The sequence below is a fragment of the Delphinus delphis genome, chromosome 2 (genome assembly GCF_949987515.2).
Source record: "Delphinus delphis chromosome 2, mDelDel1.2, whole genome shotgun sequence".
Lineage (NCBI taxonomy): Eukaryota > Metazoa > Chordata > Mammalia > Artiodactyla > Delphinidae > Delphinus > Delphinus delphis.
The window spans coordinates 133,145,602-133,163,571 of NC_082684.1; the positions used below are offsets into that span (position 1 = coordinate 133,145,602).

The following is a 17,970-nucleotide window of genomic DNA, read 5'->3' on the forward strand; positions in this document are numbered from 1 at the left end:
TCCTGCCGTCTTCCAGCAGTAGAATCGAGATGGATCAGTCAACCTTAGTGGCTTTAAAAAGCATCTTTCGGGCAGTGTAATCCCTGTGATTAACTGCAGATCCTCCCTTTCTCCATCCCAGCCTGCCCACCCCTCCCCTTGATCGCAGAGGAAGGCATTCTCTGGGTGTCGATGTTTGTGTTACCGTGTCTCGGTTACAAAATGCCTCTCACGAGTGAAGAGTTGGCCCAGCACTGGTTAGCGGTTCACACTGTGTTTCCATGGCAGCCAGCCATGTATGGGGCGGGTCTCACTTTAGAGGGCAGCAGCCCACAACCTGACGTTTCCTTTGCCTCCCGCCCGCAGGCAAGTGGTTTGTGAGCACCGGGAAGGATAACCTTCTCAACGCCTGGAGGACACCGTATGGAGCTAGCATATTCCAGGTACCACCCACCACCCGAGCGCCCCTCCTGATCCTGCCCAGAGTCAGGGCCCGTCCGCGGCCATGGGGGCGGGGCTGGGGGAGGTGACGCAGAACTTGCCTTGGCCTCTTCCAGCCCCTGCCTGCCGGGGGTCCAGGATGGGTTCTCCAGAGGCAAGGGCTTGGACTTGGGCGCATCCGTGGGCCATACACTCTGCTGCTAATGGCATCTGACCCCTCGGGGTGAGGGCTTTTAAGCAGGGGCTCTTGTAGGATTTCTAGAGCAAGGAGAAGTGAAAGCATGCTCTTGGCTTTGGCCTGCATGCTGAGCCCTCGCAGGAGGGGTGCTGGGCATTTGAGCAAACTGGGCAGCTTTTTTTTCTGAGCAGTGTTGTCTGATATTCAAGTAAGTTCGTATTTCATCTCAACACTTCCAAGTAGGGAGAGAGGTGGGGCAGGAGAAAGATCCAGAAGGAGATGGGAGAGAAGGAGGAGGCTTTGTGTGAGTTTTCAAGACCTGGGGCCTGATGCTGTACCCTCTCACTTGGTCACACAGACGCGCACACATACAGAGACATGTCACACACACACACACACACACACACACACACACACACTCACACTCACAGTCACACCCGCTCCTCTCAGAGCCAACAAGCCACTTTCTGGATTCAGGCTAGAAGTCTGGCGTCTAGCGTGTCACGCACGTAACTTTCAAGTCTCCAGTTACACTGGATGCTTCAAAACTCAGGTGCAAATCCTTTCTCTTAGCTCACCAGGCTGAGGGTCTGGCCTGTTGACGCCTGCTCCCAGCTCAGAAAAGCTTCTTCCTGTTTGTAAACTCAGGATCAAAGCTCACGAGGCTCAAGTGTTCTGTTTTGCTCCTCAGAGACTGTACAGATCAAGTTGGGCCCTGTTAACGAGCTTTTCCTTGTGGGGAAGCAGGTGGAAGGGGCCCCTCTAACGGGAAGGGCTGTGTTTGAAGGCCCTGCAGTGTGGGCTCCAGGGCGGGCAGAGGGCGGTTGAATTCAGAGAGCACTGAAAGGGAGGGCGTCCAGTACCCACAAAGTGAATTTGTCCTTTCTCTCGCCGCCCTCTCTTGCCTCTCCTCCTCCAGTCTAAGGAATCCTCATCTGTCTTGAGTTGTGACATTTCGGCGGATGACAAATATATTGTAACAGGCTCTGGTGACAAGAAGGCCACGGTTTATGAGGTCATCTACTAAACAAGGACTGTAACAGGGCTGTCAAACTCCGGGAGAAACAGACTCAGCTGTGCCGGGGAGACCCCGGCGAGGGGCTCCGTGGACGTGGAGGATGGGCGGCAAGCGGGCCAGCGCTGTGCTCCGGCGGCTGAGAAGGTGCCCCCGTCACAGTCGGGACTCCCAGGCGTGGATTGATGGGACTCACGGACTCTGATGGATTTCTCCTCTCCTCCCCTTAACGATCCTGGCAGATGCTACACATAGATTTATTCGGGGGCTCGTGGCTCCAGCTCCCCACAGATGCCCTCATGAATCTTTCCTTCCCCTCTTGTTTTTGATGTGTTCCCCTGCCCTGGCTCGGGGACACTGGAGCGTGGACCACACGTTTGTGCCAGGGGAGGGGGGGGTTTCACGTCCCTGACTGTGCAGCGCACGAGGTTTGTGAAAAGTGTAAATAACAGACTCCTATCTCGGACTGGTCAGCGGGGGGAGGAGGCCCCTTCCCACCGGCAACGCCAGCCGTGTATTTCGCCTGCTGTATTTGTAATCCACTCGTGGTGGTGGCTTTTTCTTTTTTTTTTTTTAAAAAAAAAAAAAAACAAAAGTTCCCATCTGGGAAGGGGAGGCAGGGAGCGGGGTGCAGAATGGAGAGGGAGTAGAACGGGGAGAAAACTCCTGGGGTGGAGGAGAGGCACTACGGCTGGCAGCCAGGTTGGCTACCAGGTACCCCCCGGACAAGTATATCTCCGTGTGGACCTGGGAATCGATTGAGGCGTGTCAGGACCAAGCTCCAGACAGACTGACGGACTGACAGAGCTTGAGATGGGTGTCAGCCCGGGTGACGGCAGCAGAAGTGGTGGGTTTTTCTGTAGTCCCCTGAGCTCCATGCTCCCCTTTCAGGTGTCTGACCCCCTGTCTGTCTGTCTGTCTCTCTCTCTCTCCCTCCCTCCCTCCCACCCACCCTGACCTCCATCTCTCTTTGGTGCACATTTGTTTATCGTGGTGAGAAATGGAAGTTCAAAGCCACTCTGTCTCCGGCCCTTCTTAATCTTCGGACACAACCTAAAAAGGACACGAAGTTAGAGGAAAGCATAGCGACTCAGCTCAGGGAGCTACCAGAGAAAAAATAGCAACTGATGTGGGTGCTTTTTTTTTTTTTTTTTTTTAATTTGAATAAAAGGAATTAGAAGTGATGTCCTTTCATAAAATGCCTTCTCTCCCCTTTCCTGCCTCTGACCTCCTCCTCTCTCCTTAGAGGGAAAGTGTGGATTTAACCTGCAGAGCTGTGAGTCAGGTTTATCTCCCCCCTGCCTGGGGAGAGGGGACTTGGGGTTGGGCTGGGGGCACACTGGGCTGACTTCTCGTAGCTTCCCGTCTCTCTTAGGAGCCCAGACAGCTTACAGCTAGAATATCGTCTCCTGCAGGTGCCACTTTTTGGTACCAAAATGTTCTGAGGTGTTAGGATTTGGGTGGGTTTTTGGTCTTTGGGGTTTTTTTTTTTTTTCCTTTTTTCCTTTTGGTCTTATTTTTTCTTCTTCAAGGAAAAGCTAAAGGGCGTCGTGAGTCCTGGTGGTGGGCTCTCCATGGATGTAGCATATGGAAGATAATTTTTATACTGCATTTTTATGGATTATTTTATAATGTGTGATTCTGTCTGGTGAGAAGGAAGGAGGGGCTCTGGTGAACCACGCCCCTCACCCCCCCACCCCCACCCCACCCCCCACCCCCACCCCCGCTCTTGTTCCTGGGTGAGCCCCTCCCCCAACCTGGCATGGGAGGCTGCAGAGACGCAAGGTGCGTTCCCTTTCTAAGGCTGGGGAGACGTATCCAGAGTCTGTCTGTGTCTCTCTCTCTCTCTCTCTCTCTCTCTGTCTCTCTCCCTCCCTCTCTCCCTCCTCTCTCTGGGTCTCAGATGCTCAGCTGCCACCTCTTGTTAAGGCTCTCCCCACAAGGGAGGGCGAGGGTGGAAGACAAGTTGATTCCTGAAGAAAAGAGAAAATGAAAAGTCATTGTAATGAGCTGTTTTTATATTTTTAAAAGTTACTATTTAAAGGTTGGTTTGATTGTTGCGTTTTAATTGCATCCCCCGCCCCCAAGAAGAGAGCGGGGCGCTGTCACCCCCATGTCCTGGATCCTGGGCAGCTTCCTTTGTCATCCATAAACGTGAGCTCTTCTCTCTTCAAAGCACTGCCATGCTGCCCCTGCCCCTAAAAAGTGATCGCACAGGACAGTTAAGGGGAGTGCTTAACTTCCCCTGAGGGGAAGCCCACAGGTAACACCAAAGTCCTCTACGGCTGTCACTGCAAAACTTTTTGGGAAGAAAATGAAGTGTGATGAACTTCCAGTGAAGTTGCAAAGTGTCTGTGATGTCACATCAGGACCCTGAAAACCTCCACCGTCGTTTTTAAGCTTAAATTCAGATGTTGTGGGCTGACCCCGCTCTCTAATTCACTACGGGTGCATTTCTGAAGGAAGAGGGATTTATTTACGGAAGGGGCAGGATAGGAAATGCAGTGCCCTCAGGGAGGCAGGGCTGGCCCGGGATGGTTCCCAGGCTCTTGGCTGTCACGCAGCCCTGGGCAAAATCTCTCTAGAACTAGGGACTAACGTGGTTTCCAACTCCGTATTTTGTCAGTCATCGTAAATCGGCACAAACGATTGCCTCCTGTTATTTCATACAAGAAAGGGAGTTGAACATTTGAAAAAAGGAGTGACGCTCAGGATAAAGCAGTCTATTCTAAGCCTAAGAAAGGACAGCTGGACTGCACACACAGGGGTCATTTGTCTGGAGCCGGTTGTCCTCTCAGGCTTACAGCGGAGAAGCTTCCAGCAGGTAGCAAGAGTGCCCATCTGGGGCTACAGTTTGGCTGACAGCTCTGTCTTGTCCTGGTTGCACAAACTTGAGTGAAAGCATCACCCCTTTGAACCACACTCCTTGTTTGTCCAGGTCTTATCGTCACAGCAGAGGGCCAGAGGGGCCAGATGGCAGGCCCTGGCCAGAAAATTCTGTGTTTGCCAGTGGGTTGCCCATCGGTGCCGAGATAGGGTTGGAGTTGAGGCTTGCATGCCCCAGCAGGTAGAAGAGGAAACACCTCTCATAACGCTTACCTCCAGTCTTGTGCTGCTGGGAGTGAAGGCCGATGTCAGGTCCGTTTCTGAGAAGGGGAGGCGACCTACCTCAGAAAGGCTGTCCTCCCAAGACTTCCTGGGCACCGTCGAGGATGGAGAGATGACCAAGTTTCAGGCCGAGCGCTAGAAGCTCACAGTCGAGGGTGGGGAGAGACATTTGACCTGTGAAAGTGTGGTTGGGGACACACCCTTGGGCCCTGGCTGCTGGTGCCTTGACCCCTTCCTGTCATCACGGCCACTGTCCTGAAAGGAGCTCACCAAGCCTGTCCACGCTGAGCCTCACACTCCGCCTGCTTCCTCTCCTCCTCTCTCCCGCGCCCACCGCTGCCCTCTGATTCCCACGCTTCCCACCTCGCAGAACCTCAGCTCCCCCTCTTACTGCTCTGCAGGTGATTCCTCTGCACTCAGGTTTGTGAGGCCTCTTGGAGTCTTTGGGGAGAGACCCAAGTATGGTAAACAATCTGACTTCATCCTTAATCCCCGGAGCTTGCCCATACCTCCTCCTCCACAGGATGGTAGAAAGCCTTGATATCATTTTCTTAGCCCTTTTCAAAGTCACCCCCTAACTATTGCTGCAAAAATCCGGGCTCATACTAATTGCAGCATTTCACACACCTGTTTGCACAGCTAGACTAGTTTCCCTGGAGTGCAGCGCCCAGGACTTCCTAGGCTCCGGGTTGTAACTAGTGAATAAAGAATGAGCTTTCACTGGCTTGAGATTAGCCCGTTTCTCAGGGCAAGTGGGCTGTCACAGTGCTCACCGCTGAAGCCCAGAGAAGGGACTGGTTTCTGCAGTTCTTCAGTTCTGTTGTGCTGCCTTTGCTCAAAGCAAGGAGATCTGTTTGAAACACATGAAGAGGGCGTGGTCGTCAGAAGCCAGCTTTCACAGTTTTAGGTCACATCAGATTATGTACAAGGGTCCAGGCCAGACCAAGCAGGGGCAGTGACAGGATTATCCTAAGACCAGGTCACCCTCAGGCCTCTCTCTGAGTCACTGCCATCCCTGTTCCCCACCCCTAGGTAGCCCAGGCCCCAGCAGGGGCAGTGACTGTCCTAACTTACAGGGTCTACGGGAAAGAACAGATACAGAGGTCTGGATGCTGGAGCTGGAAGTGTTATTGGCAAGACTCTTAAATGTTATGAAGTGCCCACGGAGTCTCCCGTGATGCTGGAGTGTCAATGTTTTTTCAAGAACACTGTTTGAGAATGAGCTATTTTTAACATAAAGTATAGCAAACAAACCTGATGAACCTTTTTTTATTTACACGGTTAAGCATCATTTGATTTTTTTATGACAACAATAGAAAATGTGCTCTCTAAAATGTACCGTACTCATGAGGTATTTTTAAACGTTACACCAAAATTGGGCCTTTTGTATTTGAAGAGACATCTATCCTGAGACCTTGGTTTGATAGATGGGACAGTTAAGGCCCAGAAAGGGTAAGTAACCCGCCATGAGACACAGCCTGAGCTGAGATTGCAACTCATACCTCCCCCTCCCCTAAGCTCAGTAGCCCACCCTTAGTGAAGGAGCTGCCCGGTGGGCAGGACTGAATGATACTGTTTGGAGGATTAGTATCCAGGGGATGACGCCTCCTGCCTCTTCTTCAAGAGGACTGGTGAGGAAATTCCTCATGGAAGGGAGATGGCCCACAGTAGTCATGGAAGTCAAGTCATCCTGCCTTGAGAACACTCTAGAACTCACCCACCCATCTTGCCCATGCTTCCATCCATCCATCACCCAACCCACTCACTCATCTACTCATTTCTTCAGCCATCCTTCTGTCCACCCATCCATCCAACCAACATTTCTATAGTGAGAACCTAACGTGTGCCAGGCACGGTTCTGGGTGCTAGGATGCCTGCCCTCTCCACAGAGCTCTCAGCCAGCTGGCAGAAACGGTCACATAAACTGACAACTGCCGCTCCATGAGATATGTGAAGGCGCAAACCAAAAGATGTCACTTCACATAGCTGAGACATCACCCAGGACGTGGAGTCAGAGCAAGGGGTTCTTGGAAGGAGTGAGCTGAACTGAGGCTTGAAGAATGCAGAGGTACCATGCCCAAGGGATGTGGGGAGGAGAGTGTTCCAGGCAGAAGGAACAGCATGTGCTAAGGCCTGGGGTAAGGGCATATCCTTCCCCGTGCCCCTCCCCCGCCCCACCTAGTTCTCCCCTCTGCCTTGCTCTAGCTCAGGAGGAGGGAGCTGCAGAGGCCACAGTTCCGGCCTGAGCCAGGAGGGGCAGGGGGACGAGGAGGAAATGAAGGGCGTGAGCTGCAGTTCAAGACTGCCCGTGATGGGTCCCAGGCTCTAGGTCCCCACCTCAATTAACATCCAAAGACTTGGGGTTCTGTGCACTGGATCACTGGACGTGATCTGGGTCCCTTACCCGGCTGATATACTCAAGCGGGACGTTTGTAAACTGCACACCTGTCCTCACCACTCCCCTGTTCGGAGCCCCTCAGTGGCCCTGGGCAAGCACAGTGTCTGAACTTTTAACTTGTCCTCAGGCCCAGCCATGCGTCTCTAGAGTCATGTCTCACCTTTTCTCCCGTTTGACCTTACACACTAGTCACACATGCCTCCAAGGCCCTGAGAAGCCGCGCTCTGATTTCAGGTTTCGTATGTGTTTCTCTTCCAGCCAGGAATGCCCTACATCCTTCTTCAAACCCCTGCTCATTCTTTAGGACTGAGTTTCAGTTTCACTTCTTCCAGGAAGCCCTTCCCTGAGCCTCAGCTTCTCTAGTCTAAACTGCCTGTGTCTCCTTTGTGCAGTTGGAGCATCTCTGCCAGCTCCCTGTGGCATGTACTATGCATGGTGTATTGTGGCTGTTGGTTTAATAATATCATCCTCTCTCCTGATGTCCACCTGGCCCTCCCACCAGGCAGTGAGCTCCGAGAGCAGGGACTGTGTCTCGTATCTCCGGTACTTAATACGCAGTAAGTGATCAGGAAATGTTAGTTGAATGAATCAGTGAGTGTGTGATGAAGATCCTAGCTATTATTGATAGAGTCCTTAGTATGTGTCTGCCAGTGCTTCATAAGCACTGTCTAATTCTAAACACGTAAGTGTCCTATGAAGTCAATGCTATTATTATATTCATTTTATAGATGATGTAACTGAAGTTCCAAGATCACACAATTTGTAGTGTTTGTACGATATTGCTGCTGGCTGGCTGCATAAATGAATGAGTAGATGGATGAATGAGTGGGTGGGTGGTGGACCAGCTGCATCATTAGGATTGGCTCAGAAGCTTGGAAAGAACTGATCTCACAGATAGAAGAGGAGATCAGCAATCTCAGGATGAAGACCATAGGAAGGTAAAAGTCAAAGGAGGACAGAAGTGTCCACTGCCCAGCTTAGGCCTTCCTCACATCTATTAGGGCACATCTGTCAATGCCCAGAAAACTCCACAGTGTGCTCGCCGTGCCCCTGACTCTGAGCTCCCCTCCCAGGCAGATCAGACAGGGCGGGCCCTTGGGGGCTCCCGCTCTGCTGAGGCCAGAAGCGAGAGTGAGATGGAGCTGTGGTCTTGTCTCTTGTGAATATCACAGATGCAAGTGTTTGCTGACAATAGGTGACCAGACTTGAAAAAAGCACGTCTGGCATGTCCATTTCTGGCAAATCTAACAGCAAGCTAATTAGGGTTTCCTTTAGCCGTGTGGACAGACATGTTGGATAAAATTAAAGTAAAACAGGGAATTCCCTGGCGGTCCAGTGGTTAGCACTCCGTGCTTTCACTGCCAGGGCCTGGGTTCAGTCCCTGGTTGGGGGAGTAAGATCCTGCATGCCACGCAGCACAGCCAAAAATAAATAAATAAATACGACAATTATTTTGATAGGCTACCTTGAAAGAAAGGGGAATCCTTTAATGTCACAGATAAAAAACTTTAAATGTAGAGTGGGAGCTCCCAAGCTAAGAAAACTACATAAAAACTACATAAATCAAAAATGGACAGAATTTTATAAGGAGGAATGGGGGATTTTAACATATCCACTAACAGAAATTGCTAGATCAAGCTGAGAGAAGTTGATAAGGATATAGAAGATTTGAACAACATAATTGGGACACAGAACCAACCCTACAACCAATTATTGAAGAACACAGCTCACTTTTCAGCACAGCTGGAAGTCTTCGTTTTATCAATCAAAAGAAACAGGTAAGGCATTTTGTAAAAGTCAACACCCATTCGTGACTTTCCTTAAAGTACCAAAGTAGGGATAAAAGAAAATATCTTTCATCTGGCAATGGAGAGCTGAATCAGACCGGCAGCAACCCAATAATAGATAAAGGTTAAGTTTTAGAAGCATAATTTCAAAGTCAGCAACAAAACAGAAATGCTCATTATTACTGCTTCTGTTCGACATAGTGCTGAAGGCTCTAGCCAATGCGATAGGACAAAATAAAAGAATAAAAAATAACAAATATGATGATTGAAATGAAAGAACGTCAGGATTATTTGCAAATAATATGACTACATACTTAGAAAATATACAATTAAAACAAGTAAGAGAGTTTAATCAAGTTGCTAGATCTGAAATCAATATTAATCAATAGCATTCCTATCATAAGTAGTAATCAATTACAAAATGTAATTTAAAGAAATAAAACCCATTTACTATAGCAACAAAAATGACCTAGGACTAAATCTAAGTAAAGCTACATAAGACTTTTATGAAGAAATATATTAAATGTTATAGAAGGAAATAATTTTTAAAAAGACTTATGCAGGGGACTTCCCTGATGGTCTAGTGGTAAAAATCCTCCTTCCAATGCAGGGGACACAGGTTTGATCCCTGTTCGGGGAACTAAGATCCCACATGCCGCGCGGCAGCTAAGCCCTCATGCCACAACTACTGAGCCCACGTGCTGCAAACTACAGAGGACACGCGCTCTGGAGCCTGAGAGCCACAACTAGAGAAAGCCCGTGTGGCACAACGAAAGATCCCACATGCCTCAGTGAAGATCCCGCATGCCGCAACTAAGACCCAATGCAGCCCCCCCACACAAAAAAAGACGTATGTGCAGATCATGTTACCGACCAGGATTCTTGGCCTTCCCCAATCAATAGAAATTGACTAGAGGCCAGACAAGAAATTCAGGCAAGGCTTTATTGGGGCCCCTCTTGCTGCAGCAGAGGGCAGCGAGAACAAACAACAGTTTCCCTTGCTTGCTGGCTCCCCAAGGCGGGTGGGCAACCTTGCTTCTTATATGGGGTGAGGGTAGGGGTGTGTCCAGGGGTCGGGTCAGAGGGGCGGCTTAGGTGTTTTGCCCACCCCTTAGGTGGTGGTGTGTGGAGGGGGCATGTGCAGTATCTTGCTTTTGCCCCCTACGCCCTGTTGTTGCTCCAGGCTCTTCAAAAGTGGCAGTTGGGGGCTTCTCTGGTGGCGCAGTGGTTGAGAGTCCGCCTGCCGATGCAGGGGACACGGGTTCGTGTCCCAGTCCGGGAAGATCCCACATGCCGCGGAGCGGCTGGGCCCGTGAGCCATGGCCGCTGAGCCTGCGCGTCCGGAGCCTTTGCTCCTCAACGGGAGAGGCCACAACAGTGAGAGGCCCGCGTACCGCTAAAAAAAAAAAAAAAAAAGTGGCAGTTGGGTTTTTTTGGTCTCTTTGTATCATTTGGGTCCAAAATTTGCCCCAACTGCACCATGCACACAGTTATTTTTAGTCCCGTACAGTTTCTTTGTATTTTGTTGCTTGAGGAGAGGGGTGTCCAGGTGCAAGGACTGCAGCACTTGCAACAAAGGGGCCCAGGTCCCAGCCTGTCTCATCAAGCTACACCACATTCACTGAGGAGAAAATTCGGTTTCATTTTAAAAGCTGTCTTTCCCAGCAATCTATACAGTAATGCAATGTTAAACAGAGCCCAGAAAGGATGCTTTCTATGTAATTTTAAAAGCTAATACTCACATTTATCTGAAGAGTAAAGTACCGATAATAGCAAATATAATTTTGAAGAGGAGTAAGAAAGGAGAACTGGTCCTCCAGATATCAAGACTTATTGTAACACAGTCAGCAGGAAAGTGTGCTCTTGGTGCATGTATAGACAAGTGGACCACAACAGAGTGCATAAATATATCTCCATAGAGATGAACTCTGACTCTGACCTGGGTGCCGTCATGTATCATTGAAGAAAAGCATTATTAGCAATAGTTCTGGAGCAATAGACCATCTTTATGGAGGGGAAAATTGATCTCTACCTCACACAACATACAAAAATAAATTCCAGCAGGATTAAAATCCTTAAACTTTTAGGATCAAATATTAGGGAGCAACCTTAGGACTTTGAGTAGGAAAGGATCATTGAACAAGACCCAGAAAGGGAGAGCTATAATGAAAAAAATAAAAGAGGTCAATTTGACTACATTAAAATTTAAAACACCTGTACGATGAGAGCTGCCATAAAAAAGCATGAAAAAAATAAATGCGGGCTTCCCTGGTGGCGCAGTGGTTGAGAGTCCACCTGCCGATGCAGGGGACACGGGTTCATGCCCCGGTCCGGGAGGATCCCACGTGCCGCGGAGCGGCTGGGCCCGTGAGCCATGGCCGCTGGGCCTGCGCATCCGGAGCCTGTGCTCCGCAACGGGAGAGGCCACAGCAGTGAGAGGCCCGTGTACCGCAAAAAAAAATAAATAAAATAAATAAATAAATAAATGCATCCCCTATAACGGACACAGAAGTGGTATCTGGAATATGTAATGAATTCTTCCAAGTCAGTACGTGGAAGTAAACAACACAGAAAAATGGGCAGAATGCAGAAACAGGTGGTTCACAGGAGAGGAAGCACAAATGGTCAGGAAACAGGTGACAAAGCCCCATTCTCACTAGTCATCAGGAAAATGCAAATTCAAAAAACAAAAGCAAAACAGAACAACTCATTCCTGTTGGATTGGCAACTTTTTGAGTTTAATAACATGCAGCTTCCAGGAGGATGGGGAATGACATCAAACCCTGCTTGTGGGAGCATGACTGGGTCACCCACCCACTTTGTTGAGCATTTGGCAATAGCTAAGTAGAAGCAACACAACCCTATGACCTGGTAGTTCTACTTCCAAGTATATACACTAGAGAAACTCTTCCACAAACACACGAAGAGATACATACAGACATTTTTCATTGCCCCATTGTTTGAAGCAGCAAAAAATAACTGTCAATAACCAATAATGCATTATTGGAGGAAACATAAAGAAAAATCTATACGTTTTTGTATAATGAAATTGTATACAGGCTTTAAAATGCATGAGCTAGATCTTCATGTATCAACTTGGATAAACCTCAGAAACACAATGTTGTGTGAAAAGAGCAAGTTGCAAAGGGAACTATACGATACGATACTATTTATGTCAAATGTAAATCCACACAAAACAATTATAAATTTGAGTGTACACGTCAAACTATAAAAACACAAGTGGAAAGAACACAGCATGCCACCAGGATAACTGTATCTGTGAGGAGGGAAGGGAGAAGAATGTTGGAGTTCAGTTCGTTCTACCTATCACGTTTTGTTAGCTTTAAAAAAACTGAAGAAAATCTTAAAATGTTCACATTTTTTAAATCTGTGTGGTAGCTTTAGTAATATCATATTATCTTCTGTATGGTTGAAATATTTCATAATTGAAGGTTAAATAAAGAAAAGCTAGAAAAATCAGGACTTGATAAGGAATCATCATAATTTCTGGTGACTAAGAGGGGAGCTTTGGGCATGGCGGGGGGAAGTGGGGGACAGGTGCACATGCCCAGTGGCAGAGGAGCAAAGCTCACCATGTCGTCTTATCTATGTCACCAGACGTCTCCAGGTCCTGGTCTTCTTATCTATGGAGTCATGTTTGAAGGCTGGGTGAGCAATCCCTGGGTCCTCTCTAGCCTAGATATTTTGTGATTCTAATGATTCTGTAGATTTCATGGGCAACAATCTCATGCATAGACATCATGGATTAAATTTGTTTAGCTTTTTATTAGGAAACAAACAAAAGTAGAGAGAACGGTATCATGAATCTCCGTGTACTCACCGTCCAGTTTCAACAGTTGTCAACTCAGGGTTAACCTTGTTTTATCTACACCCCTCCTATTTCCACCTGGCTACCACCCCTGGAGTATTATGCAGCAAACCCCAGACATCTCATCATTTAATTAGTAAATATTTCAATATCTCCAAAAAGTGAAATCTATTTTAAAAATATAAGCATAATACTAGTAACCCACCCCCAAAATTAACAGCAATGTTAAAAGTCATAAAATACCCACTTCATATTTGAATTTCCTCAATTGTCTGGTGATTTTTTAAAAAAATGTGTATATTTGAATTAGGATCCCAAATAAAGTACAAAGCGACTATAATTGATAAATGTCTTTTAGGTTCCTTCTTCATATCTCAGTCTCCCTCTCTCTCTCTGACACACACACACACACACACATTTATTTATTGAAGAAACAAAATTACTTGTCCTCACAGCTTCTCACAGTCTGAATTTTGCTGATTGCTAAATTAGTTAGATCTTGGAACTTGATGAGATCCCGGCTTGATTTGGGGCCGGGGTGGGGGTGTGCGCAGGCAAGACTATTTCATTGATCCCTTCGGAAGCACATAACTATGTATGTGTTTCTCCTTTTGAACGTTAGCAGTCATGGTTGATCCCTGTCTAGATGCATGAATTCATTAGGAGGCTGCAAAATGGTGATACTTAAATTCTATCCCTCCTTTTTCATCTATTTGCTTGGGTACTTCTATAAAAAGAAACTACCCCTCATGAACCATTTGGTTATCTTGAGGTAGAGTTTCAATGCACGATAAATACTTACTTATTTGCTTTATTTTTCAGTTTTCAAAGTAATAAGTTAGTTCCTTAGCAACCTCAAAGATTTTCTTCTTTTAAAGTATCACTCTAACCATGTGGATTTATATATATTTGATATGTTTCAGTCAAGTGGAGTTATTCTTATTGCTTCTCAAATCATCCTATTTTAGGAAACTTCTTGAAGATGCCTTCTGAGTCTTTTTGATATGACTCTGGTAGTCTGATAGCTTCATTGCTTTCTGGTACAAGACAATGTTCTCATCTTGTACATTTTCTGTCCTAAATCTGGAGTCAGCCATTTCCCCAAGGACCCCTAGTTCCTTTTAGCGGGAAGTAGTATTTAAGGGGCCATAATCTGGGGGCTAGGGGTGCTTGATGCTAATGGATTGGTCATTGCTTTTAGATCCTTTCAGTAGCAGAGCTAGGAGGTACGTGTTTTTATATAGTTGTTAAAGATAAAATACATCATGAAGTCTATTGATGCCTCTTTTTTTATTGAAGTTGTGCCAGTTTCACGTGTACAGCAAAGTGATTCAGCTATATATATACAATATGTATATTCTTTTTCAGATGCTTTTCCATTATAGGTTATTACAGGATATTGAGTATAGTTCCCTGTGCTATACATCTGCTGATACTTCTAATCCAAATTCAGGGTTGCAGGTTTTTACTTAACCTCATTGATCTTCTATCTGAATTTCCTTTCAAATTTGATTCAGTTCTGAGTGGTTTTACATATAAGTGATGATGACGTTGAAATCCTTCCCTTGTTACCCATTTGCTGCTTGCCTCACTCTCCAACCTGTGAACTTCCTGAGAGCACAGATCAGATTTGGTTCACTCTGTACTCCTGGCCCCTAACAAAGTACCTGTCACATGATATGTGCTTAGTAATATGAATGCCTGAAAGAACAATGCCTTCGACACACATTTTCCTCTCCTTAAATAGAGAAGTAGAGTGAGTGCAAAACTAGCTCATAACTTTAAGCCAAGCCGATGCACCCTTCCACCCACCCACTGATTCGATAGATATAGACAGATGCTCTATATCTATGCCAACCGTACCCAGTGTCAGAAGCTAGGGACATGGGGTATAGAAATGAATGGTCCATGCTTCAAGCAGTGTACTCATTAGTGGGGAAAACAAACTTGAACAATTAGAACAATTATAAAACAGTGTTACTAATAAATAGTGGTATGGACAGCATATTATGGGGGTCAGAAAGTTCATGCAACTCTTAGGAGGGTCAGAAGGGGAGGAATACATGAAGGCTTTTCCACGGAGATCACATTTGTCCTAGGTATTTAAGGATGAATAGGAGTCATGGGTTGAGAGACGGAAAGGCCTTTTAGACACACTGGTCCCTGATTTGCCTGCCCCTCTGTAGTGCTGAGCTACTTTGCTCCTGGGTGGCTAAAGGCTTTACAAATCCCTTGTGCTGGGGCTGGAGGCTACTCCTAGGAGGACCCCTCCCCTTGGGGGGGTTGCTGTAGGAGGGCAGGCACAAAGAGTGAGGGAGGAAGGGAGAAGGGAGAGAGCCCGCAGGCCTGAGTCACTTTGTAAAGCAGTGCACAGAGACGCTGCCCCTCTCTGCAGAGCACCATTTGGAAACTCATGTCAAGTGCTGTGCGTGCACTGTAGGTCAGCTTGTCTGTCATTGAAAGTAATTTGCTTTCAAGCTTGTTTAGGGACGTACTCCCTAGTCCCTGGGAAGCCCCAAGGACCGATGTTACCAAGTGGCTCACCATCGCCTTTTTATCAGGGTGTGGTACCCTCCTCTGACCCTGCTGGCCCAGTTCTAGGAGTTACAGCTGTCAGGCCTCTGAGCCCTGCCCCCAACAGGAGCAGAGCTACCCTGGTGACGCAGCAGCCCCTGGACCCAAGGATCAAGGAATTGCGGTCATTTGTAAATTATCATCTGGTGCTATGTGCCCTGGTCTACTAAAACCCACCAGCCTCTGAGGTACTTCATAGTTTTTCTTGAAATAATTTCACTTTTTAAGCTTAAATATAAGCATTTAAAAGGGAAACTGTATATCATTATCCTCAGGGGGTTATCACTCATCTTTTAAAAAATTCTTCACACTAGTAAATGCAATGTCAACAGATCTAACTAGGCCTCAAGTCCTCCTGACTGAGAGGCATTGAGGACCCCTCAGCATCTGACCTAATCAGAATCACTGAGAATTGGAAAGGGAGAAACTTTCCTGCTCTGTGGGCGGTGATTTTCTTTTTCTTTCTTCTTCTTCTTTTTTTTTTTTAATTGAAGTATAGTTGATGTACAAAGTTGTGCTAATTTCTGCTGCACAGCAAAGTGAGCCAGTTATATACATAGATGCATTCTTTTTAATATTCTTTTCCATTATGGTTTATCCCAGGAGATTGGATATAGATGGCCATGATTTTCAATGAGTCTTCATCTTACTTAAAAAAAGCCTCCCCCATACCAACTTCGGGAGACCAGTTCAAGGCCATTACCCTCGTGACAGATGGGAAAACTGAGGCCCAGAGAGCGCAAGTGACTTGGAATGGAAGCTCCATGGAGGCAGGACCACCGTTAGCACTGGACTGTGTCCGTAGCTCGGCTCGCAGAATGAACGAATGCATAACCTCAGGCAGCCCTGAGTCAAGACTGAAACAAAAACCCAGGTTTCCTGACTCTTGAGTGCCTTTTGCATTGCAGACTCTCCCACCTTGTCCCCGGCCTTCAACACCTCTCCTCTGCTTCCTCTTTCGGTTCTACTTGGGGAATTCCAGGCACTGTGCTTCTCGGGCTAGGTGGTGTGGTCCTGCCTGGACCTCACTCTTGTACCATGTCTCCAAGTGTCCCCCGTTGCTGACAGTCCAGTGTCTAGGTGGCCTGACGTGGGATGTGCAGGAGAGAGAAGGCCTCAGCAGTCCGCAGCTCCGAGCCCCACTCTAGGCCATCAGCCCTGCCTGGTCTGACCTGCCTGGGAGCCAAAAGTGTAGCACAGTGTGGGCTGGTCAGGCATGGAATGAGGGGCCCTGGTGGATGTGGGAGAGGCTGGGGAAGGGGGGTGGTTCCTATCCCTTCACTTTCCCGCCCTCGCTCTTCACTCTAACACTGATCTCTGCCCTGACCTGTGGGCTGGGTTCCATGCTCTCCTGAGCCAGTCTGTGTGAGGTAGCCATTTTGTTGGCTTCTGTCTGGTCCACCCACCCACATTCACACACCTGTCCAGTCAGCGCTGAGACTTCAGTGATGCACAGGCCCTAGCCATTGCCCCCAAGTTGCTACCATGGTTGAAGGTGGGAAACAGACCTGTCCCCAGATGACCCCTGTATTCTTTGGTCGGTGCTCCAAGGGGACTAGCATGCAGGTATGAGAGCCCAGAGGAGGGGCACCCAGCTGGCCTTGAGGTCGGGATGGCTTCCTAGAGGAGGAAATGCCTAAGCTGGGCTCTGAAGGACAAGCGGGTTGAGGAGGGCCAAAGGAGGAGGGGCAGAGCTTCAGTCTGTGGATCGGCATGTGCAAAGGCCCTGGGGCAAAGGGGAAAGATGGGGCTCAAAGGAGAACACCTGGGGGGTCAGATGTATCCTGGGGGAAGCAAGGGGCCGCTGACAGTTTAGCAAATGCGACTTGTGGTGGGATTTGGGCACTAGGAAACGAGCTCTAGCTGTAGCATTATGCTACCATGGTGACCGTGGTCTCAGAGGCGGGCACCGCTGGAAAAACGCTCTGGGTAAACGAGTAAGAGAATAACCAGGAGAAGGGAGCCCGAAGCACCTCCTTTCCCCCACCCCACCCCAAGTCAACAGGGTCTCAGAATGGAGACTTTTCCAGATAGGGGACCAACTCATCTGCTGGTCCAATAGACAGGTTCCTATTTCCCTGTGGCTGACAAAGCTGGAGGCCTGGTGTTCTGGGGTGACGTTGCTGCCCCTTGAAAGGCAGCTGCGTCCTCCCCGTCCCTCTGCCTCACGGTGTCACAGACCCAGGCCATGGTCTTCTGCCTGTCTCATCCCCCTAGTCCCTCTGAGTCACCCTGCCCAGAGCCCACGGGTGTCTGATCCGCTGCCTGCTGACTGATGGCCACCTCACGCCCCACCACACTCCCCCAGCAGCCCTGCCCTGTGGCTAGTGTCCCCCACATTGCCCCCATAGGCCCTCCTGTCCCCACCGTTGACTCATTCTGACTCATTCTGGGTCTCAGGCCTCCGCCTGGCCCCTCCAACTCCCCGCAGTCCAGAGTGGCCCCCAACCTCCCAGCCTCCCTCTCTGCATCGTCCCTAGGAGAGCTAGAGCAGGTGTGAGTTTAGGCTTACTGTGCGCCGTCTCTCATGGGTCTGTGCCTCAGTTTCCTCATCTGGAGCATGGGGGCAAAACCCAGATCTTCCCGTCCCACCCTCCGCCACGGTGGGCACAAACCCAGAAGAGCGGGCGCCATTGCCTCCCCAAACCCCCGTTCCAGACA

The 17,970-nt window shown here is 48.4% G+C and overlaps 1 protein-coding gene across 8 annotated transcripts in view; it reads left to right on the forward strand.

Annotated features, from left to right (window-relative positions):
- Positions 1-3,654, forward strand: part of TLE3 (TLE family member 3, transcriptional corepressor) — a 48,622-nt gene extending 44,968 nt beyond the window's left edge. For all 8 annotated transcript variants that reach the window (XM_060005689.1, XM_060005692.1, XM_060005690.1 and 5 more), the window contains 2 exons: positions 346-422; positions 1,518-3,654. In XM_060005689.1, the coding sequence (XP_059861672.1) occupies positions 346-422; positions 1,518-1,625 (185 nt within the window). In that variant the 3' untranslated portion in view covers positions 1,626-3,654. The remainder of the gene's footprint in view (positions 1-345; positions 423-1,517) is intronic.
- Positions 3,655-17,970: the final 14,316 nt, after the last annotated feature.